At 43.3% G+C, this 12,637-nt stretch overlaps 1 protein-coding gene across 3 annotated transcripts in view; it reads left to right on the forward strand.

Annotated features, from left to right (window-relative positions):
- Nucleotides 1-12,637, forward strand: part of RCAN2 (regulator of calcineurin 2) — a 60,347-nt gene that overhangs the window by 44,375 nt on the left and 3,335 nt on the right. The window contains exons 1-3 of one of the 3 annotated variants that reach the window (XM_066635808.1): nucleotides 5,425-5,481; nucleotides 7,837-8,704; nucleotides 12,067-12,243. In XM_066635808.1, the coding sequence (XP_066491905.1) occupies nucleotides 7,837-8,704; nucleotides 12,067-12,243 (1,045 nt within the window). In that variant the 5' untranslated portion in view covers nucleotides 5,425-5,481. Of the gene's footprint in view, nucleotides 1-5,424; nucleotides 5,646-7,836; nucleotides 8,705-12,066; nucleotides 12,244-12,637 lie in introns of those variants that run through there. The other 2 variants (XM_066635721.1, XM_066635638.1) reach the window with 2 other exon arrangements.

Here is a 12,637-nt window from a genome sequence, read left to right on the forward strand (position 1 = left end):
AAGAACGTGGTGAACTTTGCAACATGATGGATTTGCAGCATGTGGCAGGCTCAATTTAAAGAGCTTCATTCAATTGGTATAAAGGAGATCAGTCGAAGGTTGTGGAGGAAGTGCACAGAAAGTCCACAGTTATGGAATAGACTAGAGAATACCATTGTTAAAATGCCATGTTAAAATATAATTTAGAAGTGCACTGACACAGTTAATTGTAGTCTTGAAAAATAGTAAAAGAAGCAAGTCAATAATATGCAGGATGGAGAAGAGTTTGTCATGGTCATGGTTGTCCAGGGGACTAATGGGAGTCAGTAAAGCTCAGGGCTGACCTGTCGGTGAGGCAAGTGGAGGTGGTTTCTATAGTGATTGCTATTATTTAGAGACACATCTTTATAATTCTGGCGCACAGTCCATGTTTCCAAAAGATGCTGGTCAAACTTCAAACTCTTTTCTTATGAGATCTCTCTCCCCCACCTCCACAGTAACACAACCTGGGCAGAAAAAGACAATATCATTTTGTCTCCAGTTGAATGCAGTTTTCTAACCCCTGTATGCATCTCCTGTCTGTTTTGCATTTGTCCTCTCTGAATGCAATTCCAGTGACCTCTGTACCTTGTAACAAAACATCTGCATTTTACATTAGACCATATAAACATTTCAAGATTATAGACATCCCCTGGCACCACTGTGATAATCTGCCTTTTAGCTGATATTACTAACTTTTTGAAGCAGAGTTGTGAATCTACACCCTGCCTGATTAGAGAATTCCCATCCTGTTCACATCTCCAATTACCACCTTGCACGTTAAAAAAAGAACACCCCAAGTTACACATTGATCCTCGACAATTAGCCTACCCCAATTCTGCATGTAGCAGTATTCCCAAAAATCTTTAAATAAGTAAAAGAATTGACCAGTAATTTGTCACTTTATTGATGCAACACACACTGGTGTTGTGTTAGAACAGAGTTTCCACCATGCTATTCAATGAACCTCCTAATCCCAGGCAGTCTTCTCAAGAATACAGGTAGCTATATTATTCTCCATAAAGCAAATTTTAGAACAATCTTCATGCCAATTATCAAGGTCCAGGAACTTCTTAGAAATCCTAAGGATAGGAGATAATACACCTGGTGAGAACAGAACATCCTGTGAGCATAATCGTGTCTACATAGGCATCACCAGGTTGTTGGCATCCTTCAGTCTTGGAAGACTATGGTGTCACGCTCTGAATGGTGGTTCTGGAACAGAGTGTCCTCTCCAGTGCGCGAAGCCTGGGTAAAGTAGGTATGGAGGATAGGCTGTTACCCATGCAGCAAATCCCCCCCCACATTGCTGAAATGGTCCAATGGAAAGGCAGAGGCCAATACGGTTGGTTCCAGCGGCGTCGCAGGAGTTGCCAGAGTGTGACTGTGTTCAGCCATGAACTGCCTCAGGGACTCCGGCTCCAGATTTTGCCTCAAGGTTGACTCCTGAAGCCTTTTCCACAACTGGATGTAGCCACAAGGCAGTGGAGGTTTGGGATCAGAGTTTTCCTTCACCATCACCAAACGTTCTATAAAAACTTGACTTGCGGAACATGAGAGGCACTGCCATTTGATCAATTGGCAATAGCACTGCATACAATAGAAACAGGTCATCAAATAAATTTCAAAGTCACACAGGTTCTTTCCAATAATATTTATTTCCCAAGACTTTACAGAGAAGCAATAGAAACAGTTAAACACCCCCAAAATACCAACAGAAAAGAAGAGGCTCTACATATTAGCAATACCTGGCTTCCAGTCCTAAAAAGAACAGGCATTAAAGAGCTTTATGTAAGAGGTTTTTAGCTGAGATGGGATACTGTGATTAGGCTGAGTTTGCTTTAAGAACACAGCAGTAAAATGGAACTCTTAAGCACTAGGAGATACTGGTTTTTTAACTGCCATTTCTGGCTTGCTCTCTAGCAATGTGTCCTGTCTAGGCACGTTTCCCTGATGAAGTTGAGAAAAAGTTACGGAACAAAACGTCACCTATCTCGTGCATGTATAGTCTATCTGAACACTTAAAAAACTAATAAAAATTATAAATTGAAAGAACACAAAACACCACTTTTTGCCTTTTTCAATTTTTCATTTACAGAACTTTGCTGAAAAATAACACCATTTTCCAACAGCTCTATCAGTCAAAGGCTCAGAACTATTTCATACATGATGGATGTCCTATGTGGGTATCTTCATATCCACAGGGTGTGGCCTACAGAGAAAATAGTAGTTGGAGGAACACCGTTTTTATCCAGGAAAACAGTGTAGAGAGGAAGGGTTAAGCCTCCTCTTCCCTAGCACCATGGTTCCAAACTGGATCCCCTTTCCCACTGAGGCTATTAGTCAACATTTGAAGACAATGGGGCAAGAGAAACACAAATTTGCATCAAGTGCAGTGGTATATATGGGTGGCATGTGGTTGTTTTTATGCTGCTGTAGTATCTGTGCAAGAAATGTATGTGTCAAGTAGCCTTGACAAACTCATGGAAACTAAATGGATGCATACCCTACTCCTCCTACAGGTCACAGTAAACAGCTTTAAGGGTGCTGCCAGTGTGCTTCTTGGAAATTTGTCTGATTTTGCAGAAGATCAATGTTTTTCCTTCCAAATGAGATTGTCAAAATTTATGAGTCAGGTTGTACTCTGGCTTTGTAAAAGAATGGAACCTGCATAAAATGCAGAAGAATGAAATGAAACATAGTGAAAAATTACAAGTAGCCCAGCTTTCCATTAGTGCAATCTTATGCATACTCTCCCGGGAGGAAGCCCCTTTGGACTCAATGAACAGAATTGGGCTGTAAGCAGCATATATTTCCTAGCAGCAAATCTACAGCAGGATAAAACCTCTTGCACTCCCATTTCAATTCCGTTACAAATGGCAGATTTGCAAACCTTTCCATCGTGCTCCTTGTTGTCCCTGCCCTTATATTGCTTCCTATGCAGCCTATTATTCAGGAGAACTCAAAAAGCTGCTGTCTGTGTCATGATATTGTAGTTAGTTGTAATAAAGGCATTACCGTGTTTTGGATTTAAGAAACATTTGACATAGTCTATTCTATGGGCATTCTTCCACCTTTTTTCCTCATAGAGACAGAAACAGACAAGAGTAATATTTATCATGAACATCTGGGCTGCGTTTGTTTTTCAGCTAGAAGATATCCAGAAGTGAAGTTGCTAGCATGCCTCTAGCATCCTAGCGTGATTCAAAAACAAATAACAAATCACAGAAAATGGTGTTGAATTCAAAAGTACAGGTGAACATCACTTAGCGATGTTCCAACCAGCGATGGGCTGCATATGTGATGGCTGCTGCTGGTCCCTGTTCACGTCCCCAAATCTCCGAAGCTTTGCCTCTGGAAACTGTTCTGAGTCTTGCAGAGGCAGCACAAGTCTATGTGCTTTCAAAACCAGAAGTACAATTCTGAGTGCGTGCTGGGTGCGAACAACAAAAAAGAAGAGACTTTCCGTATAAGTAATGCCTGACTTCCAGCCCTTAAACACACTAGAATAAAAAACTTTGAAAGCAATCTACATAGCAATGATGAACAGGAGAAGAGTGTTAGTTTGCCTTTAATCATTCAAGCAAGAACTGGCAGCGAACAGAAGGTGCAAATTCTTTGTAACCCCTGAAGATGCTTTCCATAGCTGAAAGCGAAACGTTGGGACGAGATTCGAGAAACATTTCAAATTATGTTTTGAACTCATCCAGCCATGAAAGTCTTTGTTTGTAAAGTCTACAGCGTTTGGGGCTCTTCAGTCTGGAAAAAGGTGCCCAAGGAGGACATGGCTGAGATGTACAAAGTTAGCAGAGAATGGATAGAGTGGATAGGAGGATGTTCTTTTCCCTCTCATACAACACCAGAACCAGAACCATTAAAATTGGTTGTTGGGAGAGTTAGAACAGACAAAAGAAAATATTTCTTTATCTGGTGTAATCTGTGGAACTCCTTGCCACATGATACAGTGATGGCATTTGGTCTAGATGCCTTCAAAAGGAGATTGGACAAATTTCTGGAAGAAAATTCTATCACAGGCTACAGACCATGATAGGTATGTGCAACCTTCTTGTTTTAGAGTAGGCTGCCTCAGAATTCCAGATGCAAGGGACAATGATGCAGGTCTCTTGTTGTCTTGTGTGCTCCTTGAGGCATCTGGTGGGCTACTGTGAGATTCAGGAAGCTGAACTAAACGGGCCTCTGGCTCATTCAGCGGGACTCTTCTTATATTCTTATGTTCAGCAATGCCAGGAATTTTACTTGTACCCTGTCCTTCATCCTCTAAGGCTCACAAGGTTTCAGAGTTTAACTCAAGTCTTTATTTCATCTGAAAAAAATCATCTTATTGAGTTTATTTATAAAATAAGTTCTACAATTAGGATTATGTGTTTGTATGCAAGCCAATAAGGAACAAAGCCTCTGTGTGCTGAACTTGATTGGTGAGGAAGTCAGAAGGGACAATGTTACAAACACAGAGTGGCTGTTTTTGTTTGACAATCCAAACCAGCCACCCGCCTCTCTGCTTGGAACAAAGATATAATAAACACTAGATGACATTGCAGGGTTGCTGTTTGCTGTTTTAAGTCACCTAAACGATGGAGCACATTTCAGGGCTGTTGTAAGCCACATCCTTTCAGCCTCGACCAGCAATTGTCCAGCTGTAGTGAAAATACCTCACTTTTCACATGAAATAAGATCGGTGTTGGAGAGTACAGGAACTTCTCTTTCTGTTGCTTCCTTTTCTTTTGGCCTGGAAGGGGGACACACACGTTGCAATGCTCTGCAAGCACAAGGTGACTGGACGCCCTCTTTTTCCAGGGCATGTCCTCTTTTTCAGCCTCCTGTCCTGGAAAGGGTCCTCCTTTTCCCTGTGCGTGGACGCAGTGCATAGCCTTCTTGCAATTAATAAATGATATGTAATACAGTTTTAAATTTAAGGATAAGTGATTCAGTTTAAATTAACCACATAAATCAATATATGAGTTTTTTTAGTTTTGATTTAATAAGTAGCCTCGTGTTTTAAATAACCCCATGAAAGCAGCATAGGAGTGTTTCTCGCTTTTCTTCGGTCGTGCCCTACTTTTGGGGGGGCCTGCTCCTCTTTTGGGGTTATGCCACCTGGTCACCATGTGCAAGCAGAGACACGAACCTCCCTGCACGTCTCCACTGCTTTCTATGGACAGCCTTCCCTTCCAGCCGGGTGAGGCTTCTGCAGGTGAAGCAGGAGCTCTGCTTGCTCAGCTCCAGCATTCCCCTCCCTCTCTTCCCCTTCGATCCCCGCACTTGGGCGCCACGTGACTTAGCCGCAACTGACAGTGCAACATTCGCGCGCGCGCCTGCGCAGTGGGTCTAGAGCCTGCGCCGGGTTCCAAGGGGGCGTGGCCTGAGCGCGGGGGTGGGGCGTTCTGAGCTGTGCTGTTGTGGTCTTGCAGCAGGACGGACGGGGCTGCGCGCGCGTCGGCACAGGTACGCCCGAGCTCCAGGGCGCCTCCGTCTGGAGAGGTCTCCGCAGCTGCAGGGAAGGAGGTTTCCGCTGCGCGCCCCTGCCGAGCCGCAGCTTCCTTGCGTGGGTGGAAAGGCGCCGTTCGCCCGCAGTCCGGATGAGCCGCAGAAAGTCTGCGCTGTGACAGGTGCGCGGGCAGGCTGCCTGGAAGGCCTTCTCTTGGCAGCGCACCTGGGACTACATGCCCTTTATGGCAGGCATGTATGCCCTTTATGGCAGGTGGGTGGGGAGGCAGAGCCTCCCCGGCGGGGTCCTTTGAGAAGCACAGCTGCCTGGGAGGCACCCGAGCACCCACAACCCATGCGCTCCATGCTCTGCACTCCTTGCTCCGCGCATTGCTCCTTGTGGGTGCTTGGGTGCCTCGCAGGGCGGTGGTGCTTTTCAAAGGACTCCGCTGGGGAGGCTCTGCCTCACTTGCCTCCCCACCCACCACACGTCCCTGGTTTACTGCCCAAGTCGTGGCCCAAAAGAATGGCTTCTTGCAGTGGAAACTTTGGGGCTCTCACGTTTGTGATGTAAGCAGAAAAGCATCAGGGTTTGTTCCCCCCCCCTTTTTTTTTGATGGAGGTGATGAAAATTGGAAAATGAGGAGTTGCTGGTGGATGGTCCCCTCATACTGCCCTGGTGCTCCTTAGTCCTTAGTACACAGGGTGTCCCTAGTCCAGATGGGTAGCAAGTGAGTTCATCCTTTGCTTCTTTCAGACTAGGGCAGGGGGGGAGGGGAACACAACTCCCTTTTCCCCTGCCCTAGAACCTTTAAGCTGCCAGTTGCCCCCCCCCCCAAAAAAATCAAGGTTTCTCTGATACCTCTCCATAAAAGGCCTATTTAAGCTGTAATGGGGTAGACCCATCCCCTCGGAGGGACAAATTGAGGTTGATGGCTTGTGCATCTGGCTATTATTGGTTGGTGGGAGGCCATCAAGTTTGCCATCAGTGAGAACAAGCTCCTCAGCTTCATGGGGAGAAGCTGCTTTTAGAAGCTTTATAATAAAAAGTGTGTTAAATATAGCTTAAATGGGGACATTTCCTTGCCTCCTTTTGCATTCAGATTTGGGCAGCTATTCTTGAGACCTAGGATACAGTATGGGGAGAAGGTCCCCACAGGCCTTTCCCCAACTAGTGGAAATCTACTGCCATCTTAAACTCCCCCATAACACATTAGAAGAAAGCTTTTCTTCCCACCATACACAGTTTGTAGTGTTCTTGGATCACTTGTCCAGACCCATACATGGCTCTTTGTGAGCTTGTTGTCAACCTGGCACAGAACTTGGCACATTATCATCAGAATCCGAACTTGGCACAGGGGGATTTTTGTGGTGGGGTAGGGCAGGGAGGAAGGCAATTCAGACCTGGGAGGGGGTGGGAATGGTGGAGAAGGCCTCCACAGCATTCTAACCCCTGTCCTGAACCTGAAAGCCCTACATGGGGTGACTCGTTTCTGCATCAGCCTTTGACCTGGCCCAGATCCTAGTTCCTTTGGGCAGGCTGGGGCTCAACAGGAGATAAGGGAGCTAATGTTTCCTTATTTTGTTGAGATCTCTGGCTGCCTCCATGGCCTGGAGTGGCCATTTCAGTGCTGCTGTACTTTGGAATGGGCAGCCTGCACAGGACTGGGCAATTCATTATGAATTGGTGCTTCAGGATATGGAGAATTATGTTGAGAACTCTGCATTGTGTCTGGCCCAGTTAATGAATGGGATATTGTATGTTGTGGACACATATTTATTACAGACTCATTTTTAAATCTTGCGTCTGATTCTTCAGTTTGCATATGGAGAAAAATTACTTCACATATCTAATGAGCGTGTTATGTTTGTGGGTTTTTTCTTTTTCCTGTTCCAGTGAGGAAAGCCAGATTGTATTGCAACACTTGTCTTATGATTGACACTACTCCTATGACTTGTTGCTTTTTCCTCCAGTGTGTCTCATTTGTTTGAATAACCTTTAGTACCACAGATCTTGAATACTCAGCAGAAAAGGGCAGCTGTTGGTGCAGTTCATTTTTCTGTGGTTGTGATGACACTAGAAATCTAGATTGCATAGGTTGATTCTGTGGAAGGTGATCCTGCCCTTTCACAAGCCAAGAAGATGTTGCGGCAGTAATATCTTTGTGAAACTGTAACTGCAGGTTATTCAGGCAAGCAAGCTGAGTGTCCCTATTGGGAGACACAAAAAGCCTCTCAGGTTTAAGGCAATTTACTTTTTCTGATTCTACTATATTGTGATTAGAGCCCTTGGTATGTATTTGTTCCTAAATCATTACTGTTAATATTTTGCTTGGGGACCTTTGCAATCTATTTTTATTCTTTGTTCAACAGATGCTTATCTACTGTTTGGGACAAAATTGCCTTTCAAGGATGATTTTGAATTGCATTTGGAGATTCTTGGCAATCTATGTACTGACTTTTCCAAGGACTCTGTGCTTCCTGCCAGACCAGCCAAGGGTGTTACTTGTGTCTTTTGATGGATTTAGATGGGATTACATCTATAAAGTACCAACACCCAACTTCCATAATATTATAAACAATGGTGTTCATGTTAAACAAGTCACAAATGTGTTCATTACCAAGACGTATCCTAACCACTACACAATGGTGACAGGTCTCTATGCAGAAAATCATGGTGTAGTTGCCAATGAGATGTATGATCCAGCTTTGAATGAAACTTTTTCCATGAACAGCATGAATATCTACAACTCAAAATTTTGGGAAGACGCTTATCCAATATGGATCACTAACCAAATTCAAGGACACAAAAGTGGAGCTACAATGTGGCCAGGAACAGATGTAAATATACATGGTCTTTTACCAACACACTATATGGTTTACAATGAATCTGTTTCATTTCAAGAACGAGTTGCCAACCTTATCAGGTGGTTTACAGCCAAAGAGCCCATAAATCTTGGATTACTATATTGGGAGCAACCAGATGAAAAGGGACACCTCTTGGGTCCAGAAAATCATCTCATGGGACCTGTCATTAGTGATATTGATGATAAGCTGGGCTTTCTTGTGTCGGAACTGAAGAGAGCCAAGTTGTGGGATATGCTGAATATAATAATTACAAGTGATCATGGAATGTCGCAGTCCTCAAAGGAAAGGCTCATAGAGCTAGATCAGTATGTGGATAGACGCTTGTATACAATGATTGACCATTCACCTGTTGTTGCTATTTTGCCAGAAGAAGGTAGGAAATATCATACTTGAACTGTGTTGGGAAAAATGATTTTAGCACAAAAATCAAAATGAGTTTAAATACTGAAGCATTACAAGATCCAGTACTTTGCTTTTTATATTCTAATCTGGCCCAGAGGCTTAGTAGTGCTTTTAAAACTGGATGTATGCATTTTTAAATTACAAGAAAATTATTATGGGATGCTCTCTAAGTAATGTCAAGGTTTTATTATTCTTCAAGTAAGAGTCCTTACATGTTAGGTACAATACTGTTCAGCATTCACAGTAATTATTCTAGTAAATCTTAACTAGGGTGGCAATCCAGCTAACAAAATTGATTAATCAGTTAAAATCTATTAGTAAAATTTGAACATGTACAAAACAAAGACTTTTAAAAAAACCTTAATTTTTGTAAATGAAGCTGTAATATGGAGTGAGCATATCTTAGTAGTATCTACAGTATTTCTTTCTCTACAGTATGAAAAATACAGTATGAGTAGCTTTCTCTACAGCAGCAATTTTCAACCATTTTAATCTCAAGGCACACTGACAAGGCACTAAAATTGTCAAGGCACACCATTAGGTTTTTGACAATTCACAAGGCACACCATGCTGCCAGTGGGGGACTTACATCCTCATTGGCCCTACTAATAAATGACCTTCCCCCAAATTCCTGTGGCACACCTGTGAACCACTCACGGCACACCCAGTGTGCCATGGCACACTGGTTGAAAATGGCTGCTCTACAGTATGAGATTTGTCACTAAGAATCATGGAAAGAAGCAGTATCATCTGCTTCTAACATCTGATATTCAAATGTACGGTATACTGTATCTGTAAATGGCATTTCTATTGTTTGCTGTTATGGTCATTAAACATCAGAATGTTTAAAAGCCTTTACTGGGTGGCTTGCACTAGAAGTGAGTCTAGTATATCATTTCTAGAGTCAAGCCAGATGCTTTCAAAAAGTCCCCTATTCCTCTCTTCAACAAGAGACCAGTGCATTACAGCTTGGTATGAGCAACACTTTGTTTTGTGTGTCTCTGCATGCCCTCCCCAAAACTGGCAACTATGTGATAAGTGAGATGAATGTACAAGATTATAAGGACTAGGAGAACTAGGGCTAGGACTTGAAGGAAGAAGAGAGCTTGCTAGGGTTGAGGTGTACGCATTCCACCCTCATTGCATCCAGTATAGCATCCTGTTACCAACAGCAGTTTCCTAGATGCAGCAACCTTCCCCCAAATAATAAACACAAGAAAATATTGGTTTGCTCATCTGCTGTCAGACACAGGAAAAAATAACAGGATAGTGTCTGTTCTAACCCACCTGCTAAACTGCCCAGAGAGGATAATATCTCATGCAGAGGCAGAAGTTCATGCCTTCCAGGATGTTTTGTTTAGCAGAGAGGCAGCCATGGGCAGTCTCTTCCAAGGCGCAAGAGGCCTTTGATGTGGCACTTTGTCATTTCTGAGCTGGGAAGAAAGTGTGAGCCTTGCAGCTTCTGTTGTAGAAAACTGTGTTGGGATTGTGTTAGCCTAATTGAGTGGGCCCAAATCTTCATAAAGTAATAATTTGGTATTGGATTATTCAGAGGTTGATTTAATTCTGCAGCCCTGCTTGTCTTCGTAGTGATACATGGTAGTCATAATGAAGAAACAAGATATTGAACCCTTTCCAAAATACAGTAGTTGAGAAATGTGTGCCCACTACATAGCTATAATTTATTACCTGAAAAAAATGCATGATACAGCTTAATTTTCATGGGATAACAAATACTTGTGCAGGGTTCTGTGTTCTCTTTTCTCAAATTGAAGAGTTCTTGCCTTGTATTGCCTGTCCATGTGTACACAGTGTTCCCTTGTCAGTAGTCTGTGAAGGGAAATGTAGTGTTTACAAACTGAGTGTAAGTGTAAAGGATGGTGCATAGGTTAAGAATCCTTTTTATATAATTTTCAGCCATGTGAAAATTGGGTGGGCAACAGTTACATTAATAGCTCGATCCCAAGCCAGGTCAGTGCTGGCAGTTGTTGTGCTGCCCCAGCAACCGCTGTCGTGCAAGTGCTGTAAGGCTCTTTGCCACCAATGGGGAGCATGCTGTGCTGGCAGAGGGGCCGGTGCCATTTTGTGCTGGGTCTCTGCACTAGCAGGATGCCGTGGATGGGTGCCAGGTAGTAAGTATCCCTGCCGGATCGCGGGGATGAAGTGGAAGGAGGGATGGCTGGAGGGAGGATCAGGCCTGGGAGGGGGTTGGAGATGGCAGTAGTGGCTGCTACTGGATTCTGTTCTCCCTCTGGAGCTGCTGAGCCTTACATGGGCCTCCTCAGTTCTGCACCAGCACAAGAGCTGCTGCAAATCCGAGTAGACCCGTTGGAGCAGCCTGGGCTTGACATTGATGTTCCCTTATCCCATGGAGACCTCTGGCAGCTTCCCTGGTCCCACAGGATACAGTGGTGGCCATTTTGGCTGCCAAGGAAGCTTAGGATTGGACTGCAAGTCTGTTGCAGTAATAAACAGTGCCTTGGAGTATCTTGAAGACTGCCAGATTTGTTGGAGTGTAAACTTTTGTCAATTAGAGCCCATGTCATCAGATGCACACTATACATAGCTTGTATACATTTCTCCGTAAGGCTAAATGTTTACAAGGTTTGCACAGTAACCATTCACAACAAAAATCAATGGTAACACACTAGGAGAGGAAATCATTGTTTCCATTCAACCCTAACCAAACAGAATCAAACTTCTTAAACCTCTCATTTCAGCAACTTCACACTGGAGCCTCCCTTTGAAGTTCCTTTGTTGAAGAATGCTGCTTTTCAAGTCGGCATTAGAACGTTGTAATGCTCTACTTGTTTCTGTTGGGTATCAGCCAGTTTATTATTTTGTACAAAGAATATTGCTGTTTTACATAAGTAGCAAAATAGAATTGTTCGCAGGCAAACACCTGCTAGGTGCCAAATGAAGATAATGTTTCATGGATAAAGCAGACCTTGGCCCACAGAAGCAAATGTCTCGATAGGTCTGTTGACTTTTAAGGAGTCACAATATTCTTTTTTGCTTTTTTGTTTTGCATGATTAAAAGGTGGTTGCAAGCCTGTGTAGAATTAGGCTGCTTAATTCTGAGTTGGTGGAAGTTAAGCAGCCTAGTAATATTTGGGATTGCTCTTGTATGCAGAACTGCAATATGGATGCCAAAATTTCTGTCTTGCCAGTTGTTTGCTTACCACCATTTTTCAATGCTTGGATATGTTAGGTTAATTTATAACTGTTTCTTGGCCACTAATTTTGCTCTTGAGCTATTTGTAGCATGTACGGCATAAGCATTAACAACTTGTTAAGATTCTGGTACTGAACCCTTTTTTCATTTATCTGAAGGCAAATTTGATGAAGTGTATAATGCTTTAGCCAAAGCTCATCCGCATATGACTGTCTATAAGAAGGAAGATATTCCAAGTTCACTGCATTATAAACATAGCAGAAGAATTCAACCAATCTTAGCAGTTGCTGATGAAGGCTGGGAGATCTTACAGAACAACTCTGATCACTTTCTAAGTAAGTATTCTTTCATTGCGTTTACTTTTAGCATTGCTTTGTTCAAAATAAGAAAAGAACTCATAACTGCTGCATCCAAAATACTTTTGGAGCAGGATGGAGGTCTCTTTGGGGTAAGGTGATTTTTTGGGGGCTACTTGGATCTCTGCCAGCTTGTTTAGCTGTATTGCCTGCTCTGCTGATCCCACTTCCTCCTGGGCCTATGCCTCCTGTCACAACCTCCTCCAGCAGCTGTCAGGCTGGATGCACTGTCAGTAGGGCAGCACAGGCCTCCCCACTGGTGCTGCCTACTCTCCAAGCATCGCATATTTGCTGTGTTGGCTGATCTTCAAGTTAGGATTGGGCTCTTAGTGGTGTTGGAATGTCTGCCTAGGTTAAATACTTTCACATGTCT

Source organism: Tiliqua scincoides, chromosome 1, assembly GCF_035046505.1.
Source record: "Tiliqua scincoides isolate rTilSci1 chromosome 1, rTilSci1.hap2, whole genome shotgun sequence".
NCBI lineage: Eukaryota > Metazoa > Chordata > Lepidosauria > Squamata > Scincidae > Tiliqua > Tiliqua scincoides.